The 16,961-nt window shown below is 35.6% G+C and overlaps 6 protein-coding genes across 6 annotated transcripts; 2 read left to right on the top strand and 4 right to left on the bottom strand.

The window, feature by feature from the left end:
- Positions 1 to 1,145: 1,145 nt before the first annotated feature.
- GCN2 (serine/threonine-protein kinase GCN2) lies at positions 1,146 to 6,110 on the bottom strand (the record flags this gene model as incomplete). The annotated part of the gene is made up of 1 exon (XM_019184903.1): positions 1,146 to 6,110. The coding sequence occupies one exon, from the start codon at positions 6,108 to 6,110 to the stop codon at positions 1,146 to 1,148; it is 4,965 nt and encodes a 1,654-aa protein (XP_019038151.1).
- A 621-nt stretch (positions 6,111 to 6,731) lies between these two features.
- Positions 6,732 to 7,637, bottom strand: DPP1 (bifunctional diacylglycerol diphosphate phosphatase/phosphatidate phosphatase; the record flags this gene model as incomplete). The annotated part of the gene is made up of 1 exon (XM_019182058.1): positions 6,732 to 7,637. One exon carries the CDS (start codon positions 7,635 to 7,637, stop codon positions 6,732 to 6,734), a length of 906 nt encoding a protein of 301 aa, XP_019038150.1.
- A 352-nt stretch (positions 7,638 to 7,989) lies between these two features.
- On the top strand, positions 7,990 to 8,931 carry ZIP1 (Zip1p; the record flags this gene model as incomplete). Its single annotated transcript, XM_019185745.1, has 1 exon — positions 7,990 to 8,931. The coding sequence occupies one exon, from the start codon at positions 7,990 to 7,992 to the stop codon at positions 8,929 to 8,931; it is 942 nt and encodes a 313-aa protein (XP_019038149.1).
- A 1,634-nt stretch (positions 8,932 to 10,565) lies between these two features.
- MGP12 (Mgp12p) lies at positions 10,566 to 10,922 on the bottom strand (the record flags this gene model as incomplete). Its single annotated transcript, XM_019183551.1, has 1 exon — positions 10,566 to 10,922. One exon carries the CDS (start codon positions 10,920 to 10,922, stop codon positions 10,566 to 10,568), a length of 357 nt encoding a protein of 118 aa, XP_019038148.1.
- A 131-nt stretch (positions 10,923 to 11,053) lies between these two features.
- On the bottom strand, positions 11,054 to 12,766 carry WICANDRAFT_79486 (uncharacterized protein; the record flags this gene model as incomplete). Its single annotated transcript, XM_019184902.1, has 1 exon — positions 11,054 to 12,766. One exon carries the CDS (start codon positions 12,764 to 12,766, stop codon positions 11,054 to 11,056), a length of 1,713 nt encoding a protein of 570 aa, XP_019038147.1.
- Positions 12,767 to 14,349: 1,583 nt separating this feature from the next.
- Positions 14,350 to 16,062, top strand: WICANDRAFT_33270 (uncharacterized protein; the record flags this gene model as incomplete). Its single annotated transcript, XM_019182050.1, has 1 exon — positions 14,350 to 16,062. The coding sequence occupies one exon, from the start codon at positions 14,350 to 14,352 to the stop codon at positions 16,060 to 16,062; it is 1,713 nt and encodes a 570-aa protein (XP_019038146.1).
- Between the last annotated feature and the right edge of the window lie 899 nt (positions 16,063 to 16,961).

Genomic DNA, 16,961 nt, shown 5'->3' with positions numbered 1-16,961 from the left:
CTTCACGGAAAGATGATGATGGTTTGATAGGCTCAGGTTGCACTTCCTTGTTTGTGTCACCAGCATTTTGAGGTTTGTCTTTCTTTAAAGGAGGAGGAACGTACGAGGAATGGGAAAAATCAAGCTTTGACTTTGAATCTTTATCTTTAGTTCCGAACGATGGAGGAACATATGATGATGTTGTTCCTTTGAGTGATTTTTGAGATTTTTCTTCAGGAACCTTGGAGCCTGGTAGTGGGAAAGGGTTTCCACTATTGAATGTTGATATTCTAGAGCTTAGACCTTTTGGTGTGAATGGTTTCTCAGTGTGTTCCTCCTCTGTCCGCTCCACTGCCTCTTTCAACTTTTCGGCATCAGCTTGCTCCTTCGAAATAACTGGATCCACTGGGGTATCAGTCTTTTCGATTTTTGTAAAAGCTGTATTTTCATTTCCTTCGACATCTTTACTTGGCTCTGGTTCTTCTACCTCAGGGGCAAGACCAGCTGTTGTACTTAAATTTCCAGTGGCATCAACTTCACTCACAAAGTTCTTTGGAAACATACCACTATGTGTATTGCCATCAGCATCCGTATAGGAACCACTGTACCATTCATCATCTTCAACTGCAGTAACTTGAATGACTTGTCCTGAACTGAAGTTCAAATCATCTTCAAAATCAGACTTGTATTCATAAAGTGCAACTGCGCTAAATGGCACTTCCTTGCTTGCCATTTTTCTTCAAAACTTGTGGAAATAAACCAAAACAATAACGTAAAAGCTCGAATATAAACTCTTTGAATGTAAGATAATAATAATGTTTGTCTCTGAAGATTCAATTGGATCAATTGAGGGTTGTTTTGAGTTTCGTTCAAAGGTGAAATAGGAGGTCAATCAACTATTTTGATATCCAGTATTCCTGGGGCAGACACCCGCGAATTCGCGATTGATAAAGTTTACCCGGGTTTAGTGCCCTAACCAGAATATATCAATTACTATGCGTATAAATATTACAGATGTGTTCTGTAGTCTCAATACTTCTGAGCTAAATTTACTGACGTTGTCTTACGGATAATCAGATATAATATGTACATTTAATCTTCAAGCTACAAAACTTCATTTCAATTACCCATAAAACTCGTAAATTATGTGCATAATTACAGCACTTTCATCTTTGCAAATCACAAATGCATGACTTTCCAGTCTTTGGACAGGTTACAATGATCCATTTGGTACCCTTTGAGGCTTCTTTTGATAACGCATTGTATATTGAGGTTGCAAAACTTCTAGGTGTTGAATTTGATACACCCCCAACCTTTCTAATCCATTCATCTTTTTGTGCAACAGAAGTTATAGACATCATATCCAAGACTTCATCACGAACTGGATCAATTGCAATGACTGGAACTGAAGATATATCACTCAAAATTGAATTACTAGTCTTTCTAGCATTTTCTTCAACAGACCATCTATCTTTTTTGGTGGACTTCTTGGAACTTCTTGTTGCCTCATTCGAAATATGAACCACTTTTTGGTTGTCAAAAGTAAATGATTGATTTAGCCCATTTGATAGGCTCTCATCTGATGAATTATCATTACCGTAAATCTCTTGACCACTAGAGCCAGGTAAACTATTAATCGAACCAGCCAAATTTTGATCATGAAGATCACTTTGCACAATGGATAAGAGTTCATCAATATCAACATCAATATCCGCTGAAGTTTCGATATTCTTAAGCTTCAAAGGTTTATATTTCTTCTTATTCATACTATGCGATGCATATTGTTGCTGTTGTTGCTTAATAAGTACAACCCATTTTGCACCGTTATCCTGAGCAGAAGTCAATATGTCTTCCACCCCATGTGTGTTTTTAAAAATATCAGCAGATATCCCAGCATTCCAAAGTTTCTTGACAACTTCGATTCCATAAGTTTTCCATAGAGTTGAGCTTAAACTTGAAACCAAAACATCGCACCTCTTTGGATTCCAATCAACTTTTGTTTCAGTATCTTTCAAAAAATTTCTTTTACTCTTTGAACTTGATTTTTTTGAGCCATTCAACCTCATAAAAGATTGCATGTTGCTGAACACTTTTTCACAAGCAAGATTAAAACCAACAGCATGCTGAAGATGAAAAGAACTATCACCCGAAGGTCTGGATAGATAAGAGATCAAACTATCATAGCGACCACCTGCAGCAATAATTGTTCTTCTTTTTTCCTCATTGACAGCTTGGAACATGATGCCATTGTTATAGAATGATGCATTATAATTACTCAAAGGTGAAATAAAGATAGAAGTATTGACACCAAACAGCTTCAGGTAGTTCAAAACCTTTGATAGGTACAGAATATAAGAGTCAATCTTGGCTAAGTGGACACTATCAACCATCAATCTATGCAATCTAGCCTTTGTATTCTCAGGATTTAATCTAAAATCAAATTGTTCAAGTTCATGTAATACCGTAGATGTGATATTGAGCTGTTCTCTCAAGTCTTGCTTGGCCTGTTTCATAGTCTTTGTAAATCCAACTTGTGACAATGTGTTGCATACTATAGGCCTTTGTGCTTTATCTATACCACAAAAATCAAAGATTATGTCAAGAATACCACAATGGTTGATAACTATTGAAGTTGAGGATTTCTTGAAAACTGGGAAAATTGTGATGATTTCATCAATAACTTTGATTGTCTCTGCATCATGGAATGCAAGGTCAGTAGATTCAGAGCTAATGATATCAAAATCAATTTCAGCAAATTTTCCTGGCTCGGCAGTTGAATTACTTGGATCCGGCCTGTAAACATACTCTATTCTGAACAGTTTTTCCAAGGATGAATTTGTTTTGGCTAGATACCTTGCCATAGGAAGTGTCAAATCATAAGCAAGCTGTAACACCGTACCCGTTTTGTCCAAGACTTCATAAACATTTTGCATGGAGTATAATGGTGATTTGGGGAACATCAATGGTGGTTCTTTTGTCTCGACAGCACCATGAATTTCAAAAATTGAGGTTATTTCTTTGATCATCTGTTTATTCAGAAGCTGATTTGAAATGGGCAATGGGTCACGCTTCTTATCATACAACACATCATTTGCTAGACTATATGGCTGATTAAATAATGTTTCTCTCACTTGCTCTTGCCATGGTGACGAAGGATCTGCTAGACTTTTCAAAGCTTCTTTGACAATCTGATCTTGTTCTTTCACTGGTAATAAACCTGACTTTAACAATTTATCTGCACTTGGGCGAACTCTCGGGTTGTGGTCTAAAAGCTCTCTAATGATTTTCTTCTCCACTGGGTATTTGGCAGGGGAAAATTCATTTGGAAATTTGACATTTGGTAATCTCAAATCTTTTAATACCATAACTCTCTCCATACCTGTTGACAATTTATATATCATCTCAAAGAAGATGATACCCAGTGAATACATATCAACCTTTGAATCATAATTACCTTCACCAGTTAAGACTTCATTCGCAACATATAAAGTTGTACCAACTTCTGAGGTTAAATCTTCGGAATTTTGATAAGAATTCTTCTCAAGTTTGGAAACCGAAGATATTGAATTATGAACATTTTTGGCAAGACCAAAATCACCAACTTTGATATTTTTAGATTGATCAATGAAAATGTTCATTGGTTTCAAGTCTCTATGGATGATACCCTGAGCATGAATGTGACTCAAAGCTTCCAAGATTTCTCTGAATAACCTGAAATATTCATCCCTTTGCATCTGAAGAGACCCTGAATTGATTAAATCGTGAAGCGTATGGTTTTCACAATACTCCATTTGGATGAACAGTGTGCTCATTTTCTTCTTATTTTTGAAAATAGCTGATCTCATTAGTTTGGGTTCGGAGGCTTGTGACGAAATCTCTTCAATATCTGAATTATCTGAGTGTTCATGATCTTCATCTGAGGAGCTAAAACCAAATTCAATTTCTGGATAGTCATCATGCATGGAGTTCGAAATAAAATCCAGCGTATGGCTTCTATTGATATCTGGTCTGGAAAAGCTCATAGTATGACCTATATCATCAATTTCATCAAAGTCTTTGCTATCTTCTTCTTCAGCTGTATCTTCACTTTCACTATCAGCAAATGGTGTCTCGTCATGATCATCTTCTAGCCATGCAGCATAGTATCTCACAACATATTGATGATTTAATCTTGCAAGTAACATAACTTCATTTAAAATTGAAGATAATTTGTCTTCTCTATGTCTGATTTTTTTGATAGCATAAAACCTGCCATCAAGCCTGTTTCTTGCCTTGATAACTTTCCCAAAAGCACCTTTCCCCAAAATAGCACTTTCTTCAAAATCCTGTGCATATCTCGATATAACTCCAGCTGTTCCACCTCCTGAATAAGAAAATCTATCTCCATTGTTGAAACTTCTTCTTGGATGACGTCCCGAATGGGACGATCCAACAGATAAACTGCTAGACATCATACTTGCCGTCAAATCTTCAACATTATTACCAGGGGTTCTTGCCAACAAGTTTGGATTAGGTTGATCAATATTTGTTCTTAAAAATTTTGATGGCAAAAGCTCAAGTGGTGCAGGTCTCTTTCTTGGTTTCTCAATAAAGATACTTTTGATAAAATCCTTTAACGATTCATCTAGAGGGACTGAACATAAGAAATCATCAGGAGTATCATATTCCTTTATTGCTTCAGCACCAACAATTAGTTCAACAAATAGCACACCAAGATTCCAAACATCAGTTTTTCTTTGAGGTTCTTGATTGTCTCTTAACTCTGGTGCACACCATGTATTCTTTATAACACTGACTTCCACCCCATGGGATTTGTTCGGATATTTTGATAACATGTTGACCAATCTGTAGCCATAAGTTGGATGTTTCAATTTTGCAGTAACTGCACCAAGATCTTTATTATTGAACAAGCAAATAGAACTCAAGTTTATGTACTTATGAATCAAACCGGCCTTGTGTAGTTGTTCTAAACCTTCAATCAGTTGAATAATCCATGATCTTGCAGATGCCAAGTTAACAAATTTGATTGTTGATAAAAGATCTTGAAGTGTCCCCAGGGAGGAATACTCTGTAAGAAGTTTGATTTTGAAAAACGCTCCTCGTTGTCTTCCTTTTTGAGTTATTGGCTCTATACTGTATGCATATAATGAAGACACATTTTCATGTCTGAAATCAACCAAGCTGTCCAATTCCTTTTCAAGGTCTTGAACTTCCTTCTTACCACTAGAAGTTCCAAAAAATGGGTTCTCAAGTTCAACTTCAATCAAACAAAACAAAGATTCATCTTCCAAAGTTTTTAATCCTTTTTTGTAAATTTTACTTTCTTCAGCTGATGGGTGCAAATAAGGCTTCACGATGGATAACTTTCCAAATGACAAAATACCTTGTGGTCTTGAGGTGAGACACCTTGTAACAGCTTTGAATTGAAGTGTGATGTTGTTTGAAAGCCTTACGGTGATGACTCTATCAAACACACACGCCTCACCGGAATCTATTTGCTGCTGAGGTGGATACATAAGTGAATCATCAACATCTTCATATTGATCCACATGTTTCCCATCCAATTCCTTATTATCAATGTGTCTTTTTTCCATCTCTTTTTCAATCAACATATTTGTTCTTTCAAGATCCTTCTGTCTCTTTGCCTCCTCTCTAGCCGCCATTTGCCTCTCTTGGGCTTCCAGTTGTTCTTGCTCTTGTTTAATTCTAAGCAATCTTTCATCTTCTAGTGAGTTTGTATTAGCAGCCTTCTGATAAATATCCAACTGTTCTTTGATAGTTTGTGTTATTTCAAAGATCATCTCTGTACCTCTAAGTTCTTTGCTTCTTTCCTTGATGAATTTCTCGAGGTATTGTGATTGACTTGAAAGAACATGTACCTGGTTTTTGATCTTGATATTTGGTACAGTCAGCGGGTATGTTGATGTAAGTTCAATATCTAATGTAAGTGAGACTGTTGGATCATCTTCATATGAGTATAAATGAATCTCAAATTTAGGTGATGGTTTTTTGTTCCAAGCGGATTTTGATTGTGTTTTATCCTTAAAATCATCCATATAAATGGATTTTAAAGCTTCAACTTCATTTTCTTGAAGATCGTAATACTCTTCAATTGAATTACCATCCAACATTTTGATGATGTGTTAATAAAAAATAGATCTGTATGTGTTTTCCTTCCTCCTTCGATATTGATGTAAATTGAATTCCCTTTCCTTACCTCAACTAAAGTAATATCTGATTTTAGTTTCTATCAGATGTAATACTTTCCAAATAAACAGCTGGTAGAATGGGTCAATATTGTACTTGGTTGAGTTATTGAACGGTTGTACACTTACCTATGCAAACTGTTTAAAATGACATCTTTATTTTATTTAATCTCTGATCTTGGTGTGTAGATAATAAGCAAGCTGCTTTGACAATTGTAATTTAGTATAGTAGGGAATTGGTTTGAAGGTGTGAAGGGGATTGGAAAGGTAGGAATTGTGATGGAAAAGACGTTAAAAAGATATCAACACCAGAGATAATAGGCTGTATAAATAATTTTTTTGGTGTGCAGCATCAACAATTTTCGCGAATCCGTTTTACACTTTTCATTTAGAAGCTCATCATGAATGAGTCAAAGCTGAGATTCTACATTATGAGTCACGAGCCGTTAAGAACGGCAGTCTTGATATTAAAGGCAATTTTATTACACTCTGTTCTACATTCTTTGTTGAAAAGAGTTCCTTTTACAAAAGATAAACATAAAGATTTCAGTTTTGAACTTCTAGGTCATGAGAATGCAGTAGATGAGAGTTGGATTCATCACCTTGGTCTGCTTTAAGGATTGCAATTTCTTCTTTTCCAACGTCACTGTCATCCAAGTATGGCTTGAACGCTGTTAAGCTTGTGAGTTCTGGGAAGTTTCTTCTGTAAGCCCAATAGGCAATACACATTCCAATCAAACTTCCCAACAAAACATCCACAAAATGATGTCTATAATCTTCAGTTCTTGAGAGAGCAACTAATCCAGCACCAAGAGCAGGAACAGTGGCCAAAACTTTTCTCCATGAGCCTGTCAATGGGTGTTCAGTTAATAATTGTCCATATAGCCAAAGTGTCAAGTAACCTAATCCTGAAAAAGCAGTACTTGAATGACCAGATGGAGTAGTTCTGAATCCATCAGCTAGTCTTTCTAAGTTCTTGGTGGTACAAACATCCTTAGCAAAAACTAATGTGTTTAGAGGAGTATCAGGCTTAGGAATACATCTTGCAATGAAATCAGGTCTATGTCTTCCTATCCAGTTCTTCAAAATATCAGTGAATAGCCCATTGACAAAGAAAGAGACGTAGAGCCCCAATAATGAAACATATCCCAGATACAACTTGTGAGTTGGATGTCCAATTATGATAGTAAATAACGCAATCACGACAGTTGGGATGAACAATGAGTAAAAGATGTTGTGTTGATTCGGCACTCTTTCATGCTCAGCAAATGGGTGGTTTATTGTAAGATCATTGACGTAGAATTGCCTTTCAAAAGGTGTACCAACATAATAAACTGAAGAGTTGATTAAAAACACGATGGGGATTAAAATGACATCCCCAATCCTCCACTTCTTTATAGCTGGGAAAAATGAAAACCTGTCGAGGCCAAATGTAACTCTGTTGATTGCCATTCTGATTATTTAACTTGTCTCAAATTTCTGACTTCTCAATTGTTTTCAAGAGCGGTCTGTTATTTGTATTGTAACCACAAGGTACTTTACAGGAGTTACTATTAATTTCCTTGTACCTTTGATAAGGCTGGAGAAATCCGGGTGATACTGGCCTTACCGTGTTTACTTTCGTGGCCTGTCCAAAACCGAGTCTATGTTGTTCTTGATGATGAACTTTAAAATCTTTCTTTCTTTATTCCCTGAAATGCTTTGTGAAGCAAAAATTGGTGCTTTTGTTACTCTTTGGCTGGTCAATAGATCTAACTAGGATCTTCAAGTCACCATTGGCAAGAAACGGTTTGAACAATTCTATATGCCGCATCAATTCTTCAAGGATGCGCACTCTGTGCTTAACAACAAGTTTGTTCCAAGAGCGTTCTCTTTGAACCTCAATGCAAAGGATGAAAAGGCCAATGATCGAGATAACTTGAGCAAAGGTTCTGAAAGGTTTGATGATTCATTAATCGCACCCCAAGCAGTGTCTACCGCTCCATCAACTGGATCATCCTCATCTCGTTTCTTTGGCGCGTATCCTGGCGGTAAGGCTCAAAAACCTGTCAAAGATCAATTCAATGATAACATACTAGGTGATTCGTCTATTGACAACATTGAGAACTTTGTTAAAGCTTCAAATAAAGACAACTTTGCTGGTGTTTCCGGTATAGCTCGTGAGAGGCCATCGTCCACTAGAACTTCAACCAATAGTTCAGATGACCTTTTGATTACTGATGTTAGAGAGATCAATGGAGATCATACAGACGAGACTTCGCCATCTATTGTTTCCAATTTGAAGCCAGAAGCTAATGATATTCAACTGGAAGAGGCTCCCTCTTTTCAGGCAGCAGAAACTTCGGCAGATTTAGTTATGGAAGCCTTAGTCAAGTCCCAAAAATTATGCTCCCAATTCAAAGAAAAGTTGGCTCAAGCTCAGTCAAAGCTTTCTTTCCAAGAAGATGAAATCATTAATTATAAGAAGATAACTGATTTAATGAAAGAAAATGTCAAGAACTTCAGAGAACACTTGGGAACCTTGGAATCAAAATCAAAGGAACTTAAAGATGCTAAAAGAGCTGAGAGTTCAACTTTCTCACAGGTGAAAAATGAACTTGATAGTTTACATGGTGATATTGAGACTTTTAAAAGTGAAGCAAACAATTTCAAAAAAAAAATTGATCAACTAAAGCAGATCAAAGTCTCAAACTCATATGAGATTGAAAGAAGTGAGTTACCCATACAGCCAAAAATAGTGTGTTAAACTAACTATTTATTTCTAGAAAATAAGGAAATTCAATTGTTTCAACAACGTCTTGATGAAACGTCAGGTCTATTATCGGAGCAGAAAATAAAATCATCGGAATTGGAAAAAACTCTTGAGCAATGTCGAAAAGACTATGACATGAAGATTTCAACAGCCTTGAAAGAACATGAAAAGTCTCAAACCCTATTAAAAAATGAGTTATCCGATTTCAAAAGTCTTTTTGAATCAGGTTTTTATTCTAAATTGGAAGAGTTTAAACCTTTGCTAGATGCTCAGAAGTCAGATATTGATACAAAGATTGATAGCTTGCAGGAACGGTATCCATACCTTGTGTCTCTTTTTGCTCTTCGGAAAGTTTACTAACTTTGTTTAGCCTTTGCAACTCCTTGAAAATCACTGAAGAATCTTTTTCTAACCAAATGAAAGAAACATCTACGGTATATGAGACCACATCAGCCAACATTGATCAATTGAGTCAACTTTTGAAACCAAAACTCGAGAAATTAACGAATGACCAAGCCTTTGTGAATACTATCTGTACTCAAATTTTGGATGGTTATAAAAATTTGGTTAATGAAATTCAAGGTGATCATGGGAAATCCTCTGAGATAAATTTAGTGTGTAAAGATATTCTCAGTCACGTTGATTCTCTCCAGGAAAGTTACTATAAAACTCAATCTCATTTGGCTGAGTCTGCTAAGCTTGTGGAATCTAAAAAGGAAATTGAATTAAAGTACTCAACAGCTATAGCCAAGGTAGAGGATATAACCAGTGAGCGTGATAGTCTCCAACAAAAAATTGATCTATTGCAAAGTGACTTGAAGTCCATTGAGTCATCAAAAGCAGAGTCTGAATCTGAAATTGCAAAATTAAAAGCAGTAATCAACTCCAAAGAAACAAGCCTAAAACAATCAGATCAAAAGGTGCAAAAATGCAAAACCACTTGTGATAGTAAGCTTAGAACGCAAATGGAGATACACAAGCTAATTAGTGAAGAGCGCGATAAACTTAAAGCGGAGTTAGAATCTAAAGTTCGATATACCGTTTACTTTATATAACTACCCATACTAACGTTTGACTTTTTAGAATCAAAGACTAAATAAACTTGAACAAGATTTCAAAAAGCTTGAAACATCTAATAATGAAAAGGAGAATGTCATAGAATCAATTAGAGATGAAGACATAAAAAACAAATCACAGTTGAAGAAACTTCAAGATCAAATCTTGCAACTCAGAAATGAAAATGCTGGGTTATCTGAAAAACTCAGATCACAATCAAAACCAACCAGATCGGTTCCTCAAGATCATCCAGCACCTAATAGTCAAGAATCGACGAATGATTTAGAATTAACTGCAAGTTTTGGTCCATCAAGTAAAACACCAATGGTTAAGAAACCTGCATTTGAACAGAAACCTGAAATTCAACAAAAGAGGAAAATATTGATGTCCAAATACTCAAAGCGTAAAAAACTTTTGGATGATTCAGATACCAACACTTTATTTGATGATTTTGATTTTGATTCAACTGAAAATGTTGCAACTTTACCAAAAAGATACACAAAAAGAAAGAAAACTATTGGTGCTTGAAATTTGGATGGTTTGCTATATACAGTCTTTATTTATAATTTGCCTTATTTGTTGATCTCCTCTATTATCTTTTCACTATTCAAATAATGCATAAATTTAACTGGATCTTCTTGGTTGGTTCTATCAACATGTAAAACAGGAACGTCAAAGCAATAAGCATCCCACCATTGCTTGTTTAAAGGTTGGGTTATATCAACATATTGAAGATTGAACTTATTGGCCATTGTTTCATTATCTCTGACTTCCTCAACAACCACTTTAGCTTTGTCACATAAACTGCACCCGTCTTTTGCAAATAAGGTTAGAGTGATCTTTTGTGAATTGAATGCAGTGCTTGAAAACCATCTTGCTGTATGGTTAGATGCGGTAAATGGTCTTATAAGGGCTGAGCTTCTGAACATTGTGATTTCTGATGCTTTGAACGCTTCTGAATATACTATTGGTAGAATAATTTCGAGTTGTAAAGAAAAAGTGTAGATAGAATTCGCGAAGCCATTACAAAAAAACATCAAAACTTTCTTCTATCTTTTCACTATACAGGCGTCTTTGGCTTTCTATCATTGACCCATGATCCAGGCGTTATTGATCTTTGGCTATTCCTTATATCGCTGGTGTCACATTTCAAATCAAGCTCTCTAGGTGATGGTGATATATAAATTCTGCCACCATTGATTTCTTTCCACCATGACATTGCTTTAGGATTCTTTGACAAAACAATCACATGAATTCTCTCTGTGAATTTACGGATTAATCTATCATTTTTAATCCAAAATCCACACTGTATGATTCTTTTCAAATCAGACTTATCATCTTTCAAATATTCCTCCATACAACAATCTGAATGCTTTTGAACCAATATATGAAGCAAATCATAACATAATGTTTGACAATAAGTTCTTTCCGTGAATTCAATTGCTTGAGATAATATGGGTATGAATCCTAAATAATCATTACAATCTGCATTTCCAGTTAAGTGGATCAACAACGTTATGATTCTACTTTCTATTGCCTTTAACATCGCTGAATCCAAGTTATCAACAGAATAAAGTCCCAATTCCAAATTAATAAGATAACGAAATAACACATGATGGGGTTGTACAGCTGGTGAATTCATTTTCCATTTGGCAAATTGCTTGTGAATAATGTGATCATTTTTTTCTCTTGCCGGGAAATGCCAATGTGCAAAACAATATTGGAGCAAAACTTCAATTAAACTCCTAGAAATATATGGACTTGAATCGTTCAAAATCTCAAATATTATCCCCGAATCAATCAATGCATCCATTACTCTATTGAGTGGTGACAAAAAGATGTTTGGGTTTTGTAAACTGCTGCAGTTTGCAGCTATTGCTAAAAACCGAAGAACTGCAATTTTTTTGGTTGCATTATCATGAACAGGCTGAGGTGGGATCATTTCATTTGTCAAATAAAGACAAATCTCTAATAATGTCTTTTCTGCTGTCCAAGCTGACTGGGAAGAAACTGTCTGAAGTGGTATTGATAAACTGACAGCTTTTGCAAGAGTTGTCAATTCTACTGGACCATCTTTTGTCAATGGACGTCCATGATAATCTTCTGGCTTCAAACTGAACAATTCTTTTATTGAATAAATCTTTTTGGTGACGTTTGAAGTTTTGAGTAAATCATTATCAGAAAAGAAACCTTCTAAAGATTTGGATGAATAATTTGGTGATTGTTGAACAACTTCCAATGGGGTGAAATCACTTGGGCCCTCGAGACCTTTTGCGGTTTCTCTGGCATCAGTGAACAGAGTTTCATCAACTTCTGAATTTGCAGATGGTGAAAACAAATGTGATTGATTAGTTTGTTGATTTTTCAGTAAATTTGGATAAATATGATTTCCTTGTGGTCCCAATATTGCACTTTGAATCATACTATTTGAAAACTCGGGAATGGTGATTGCAGTATTTATAGACCATTCAGAACCAGCGGAAAACAACCTGTTCCTTCTCCTCATTGAATAAGTATATTCTCTGATTCCAAATGTGATACATGTGACTATCAAGGCTCCAAAAATCAAAACTCCAAAGAAACAAAGCGTCTCATATAATGGATCAAACTTCGTATGAACTGGCGGTCTTGATTTGTAAGAGGAACTGCTTTCAAAATAACCAAGATGGTACTCATCAGAAGTGACTCCTGGTATTCCTCTTCTTTCAATAAATTGCATTTGTTGATTTTCAACCTCACCACTGTCAACCTTCAAATTGTCCCATGGTATCATAATGATACAGTATGGCCAAATTGTTTATGAGTTTTTTATATACATGGCGGCACCATCTATATTGATTTGATTTTATGTTGTGTTTGTGTCACTGGTAGTTCATCTTTTTTTTTGCCGGCTTGACACAAAACCAGGATTCAGACCAAAATAGGACAAATTGAAGATCTGAACCTGAAACAATCTTAAACCACTAATTCACCATCCTTCAAGACCGTCGTAACTGTACTGGGAAGCCTATAATCCATCAACACTCGTAGTATACAGTTGTACGTAGCTGAATCTCGAAAGTGACTAGGATTTCGCGAAACCAGTGAACAATATTTTGACACTGTGGCAAAGGCTTTCAAACTGACGTGTATTTACCGTTCCTCAGACTTCATGTTTTTTTTGGAGGATTTTTTTTCCCATACAAAATTTCGTCAATCTTTGAGTGCACGTAACAGCCATTTTTAAAAATCCTGACGACCATAAATCTGCCAAAAATCTTGCATGCATACACATCCAAAAAATCCTGACACGTTTCTTTTTTTCCTCCCAAAAATCCTGAAAATATGGCAAAAATCCTGACAGATTTTAGCTGACTTTGGACGCTTATAACTCAGTAATAAAAGTTATTAAATTGTCTAGAAAAGTTGTCAGATTGTAGATTGGCCAATAAACCAGAGTCCTTGCCAGATTTCAGAAATTTAAAGCTTCAAATGGTTGTGTTATAAGCATTATAAAAAGGGGTATGGTAAAACCTCTGGCTCTTGATTTTGAATTTTGAGTCGTTACTGTGGCAACCTTTCAATCTTATGTAATCTTAATAAAAATGGAAACTCTGCAGGAATAGGTCAGTTTTTCCAATGAGGGGGTAGGGACACACTTTTTGGCCTCTGGCGAAAGTCTACGTGTCAGTAAAAAAACTGAAGTCTGAGGAACGGTAATTGTAACTCAAGCCACTGTGGATGATGACGGCGTCGTTGACTTCAGACTGAGGGAATTAAGGAACTGATCAAGCAACAGTCCTTGAAGTTTGAACAGGCCTTCTAGGGATCGGTATAAGTGAGGAACGTCCTTTTCATCATCACCAATCTTTGAATCACCAGTATCCAGCAGTGATGTTGATAAGTCAAGTGCCAATATTTTGACTTGTCTCTTGACAAAAACAAGCATTTTTGAACCTTTAACCGGATGCTTGCATAGCGGTTGTATACGTTGACTTGACAGGTGACTCGTGAGTTTTCTGTGGCTGTTGCGACGGTGTTTAAAGCCTCAATTCAACCATGAATTAACATCCGCAGTCAGATTCAAAAGATCTACATAGTTTGTGGAAATCTGATGGATTCATGATTTTGGCCAAAATTTGCACTATTGAAACCACAATTTCCACAATAAACAGATAAGAAACCCAAAGAATTCAAGCCAAAGGTAAATGTGGCTGTTGGTTGGTTGCATGCTCTAGAGCATTTTATTTGCTGGTTCCTTGATAATACGATGCTCTTTGATCCAAGGTAGAGAGACGTTTAAATATGCTTCAAAATCAGCATTAGATCAATTTACTGACTGTAAAAATATTTACGCTCCTCAGACTTTTGATAACAATGAGCTTCTTGACAAAATGGTTCAATCCAACTATCATCAAAAATCAAGAAAGAGCTGAATCTTTCAATGATGCACAATCGAATTTTTCAACTAGAAACACACTTTCCAAAAATGAAACTCATCATCACACTCATGAATACTCACACGATGAAATCTCCTGGGATTCAGAGAGCCAATTGGAACATGTTTTCAAAGATCCAGCTGTTGCAAAGTATTATAAAAAAGTTTACGAATCAACAAATTATGAGTGTAAAGAATATTTTGATCCTGACTATACATGGACTGCAAAGGAAGAGAAGAAACTGGTCTGGAAATTAGATTGGTATGTTACATTTTGGGCATATATTATGTTTACAGCTTTAGATTTTGATAGATCAAATATCCAACAAGCAGTCTCGGATAATATGTTGGATGATTTAGGTCTTACAACTGAACATTATAACATTGGAAACACTATCAATTTGGTTTGTTTTTTGGCTTCTGAGTTGCCTTCACAGTTGGTTTCCAAGAAATTAGGTGCAGATGTTTGGATCCCAACTCAATTGGTTTTATGGAGTGCTGTTTCTATATCACAAGCTGCTATTACTGGTAAACATGGGTTTTATGCCACTAGGGCATTGATTGGTGCATTTCAAGGTGGGTTTATTTGTGATGCTTGTTTATGGATGTCTTATTTTTATACTTCTAAAGAGTTACCATTTAGACTATCATTATTTTACATTGCCAACCCTTTAACATCCGTGTTTTCAGCTTTATTAGCGTTTGCTTTACTAAGAATCAAAACAAGCTTATTACCACATGGTTGGCAATGGCTATTCATAATTGAAGGTGTCTTCACATTTATCATTGGTTTGGTTTCTTATTTCAAAATGCCTCCATCTGCAGTTCAAACCAAAACATGGTTTAGAAAAAAAGGATGGTTTTCAGATCATGAAGAGAAAATAGTTGTCAATAGAGTACTGAGAGATGACCCTTCAAAAGGTGATATGAACAATAGACAGCCTGTGAGTCCAAAAGAGCTGCTAAAGACTTTGTGTGACTTCGATTTACTACCTATTTATTTTGTTCGTATATTGGCTGATATTGGTACAAGTCCTGTTTCAACTTATATGACATTAACATTGAAAAAAATGGGATTCTCCACATTCAATACTAACTTGTTAACAATTCCATATAATATTTTATCAATCATTACTATGCTTCTACTGGGTTACTTTTCAGAGATTTTCAAATCAAGAGCATTGATGATTGCAACTACACCTATTTGGATATTGACATTATTATTTCCTTTAAGGTTTTGGCCGGGTTCTCAAAAACAAATATGGCCTACTTATGCTATTTTAACACTATTGTTGGGACATTCCCCAGTATGGCCATTAACCATCAGTTGGTGTTCAGCAAACTCAAACTCGGTTCGTACAAGGGCTGTCAGTGCCGCTGTTGTTAATATTTTTTCACAAGCTGGGAGTATCATTAGTGCTAATATTTATAGACCAGATGATAAACCTGCTTATAAAAGAGGTAATACTGACTTGATTGGTGTTGCATTTGGTGCACTAGCTATGTGTATTGTGGCTAGACAGTATTACGTCTTGAGAAATAGATATAAAGAAAAGAAATGGAATAGTTTCTCTGAGCAAGAAAAATTAAAATATATAGAGGAAACCACAGATGAAGGTAATAAGCGTTTGGATTTTAGATTTTCTTACTAGATAATTCATCATGTATAATATATTTAATATATTATTAAGTACAATATCTATTTATAATATATAATATTAATTACATGCAGATCATTAATTATATATATAAATTAGCTGTTATAATAACCTGTTTCTTATTATAAATATCTTCTGATTTATAATTAATCTATGCAGTCGACATATAATATATTAAAGACTAGATCATGATATAATATTTTTTTTTTTTAGTTGATGTATTTGATGAACTTGGATGAGGAATGCAATTACGCACGAACCGCTTGGATTGTAGGCTTTTTCGCTATGTTGGAATTCAGGCTTCCTTATAATATCCTTCTCAGCCAACTGGGAAACCAGCTATTCTCTACCACGGAACAGTGTGGGACTCGCCTCTTGTTGAGGAATACCCACTAAAACTCACCCTAAAGTCAGGGTTCAGTAATATATTAATATAATTATCGAATTATATTATATTATAACAAGCGAGTGAGAGCCTTCGGCTTGTGTAGACTTAGGCGAGATTTGGAGGAAAAGCATCGAGCTACAATCCGAATTCAAAGGACTCACTCATGTGAAGACAAAACAATATTTGACTTATTAAGAATTTCCAACAATATATTCTGGGTCAAAAATATCATATTTACGTGATGGCCTTGAAACATTGAGTTATGAGCTTTTGAGTTGTATGAATCCATTAAAGTACCCAGCATCATACTCATGACTTGTTTATCAGCATTATCAATTCACCAGTACATCCTGCACCCTACACCACCCGCAGAAGCTTCATCTATTAGAGCATTCTCAATCCACCAGTACACCCTACAACACACCAGCAGAAGCTTCATCTATCCCATTCTTGAAAGCATTCTCAATTCACCAGTTTTTCTATAATACCCAACACCATAGTCGAC

Source organism: Wickerhamomyces anomalus (assembly GCF_001661255.1).
Source record: "Wickerhamomyces anomalus NRRL Y-366-8 unplaced genomic scaffold WICANscaffold_4, whole genome shotgun sequence".
NCBI lineage: Eukaryota > Fungi > Ascomycota > Saccharomycetes > Phaffomycetales > Wickerhamomycetaceae > Hansenula > Hansenula anomala.
The sequence above is the reverse complement of the archived record's forward strand: the minus strand, read 5'-3'. Positions and strand labels throughout refer to the sequence as shown.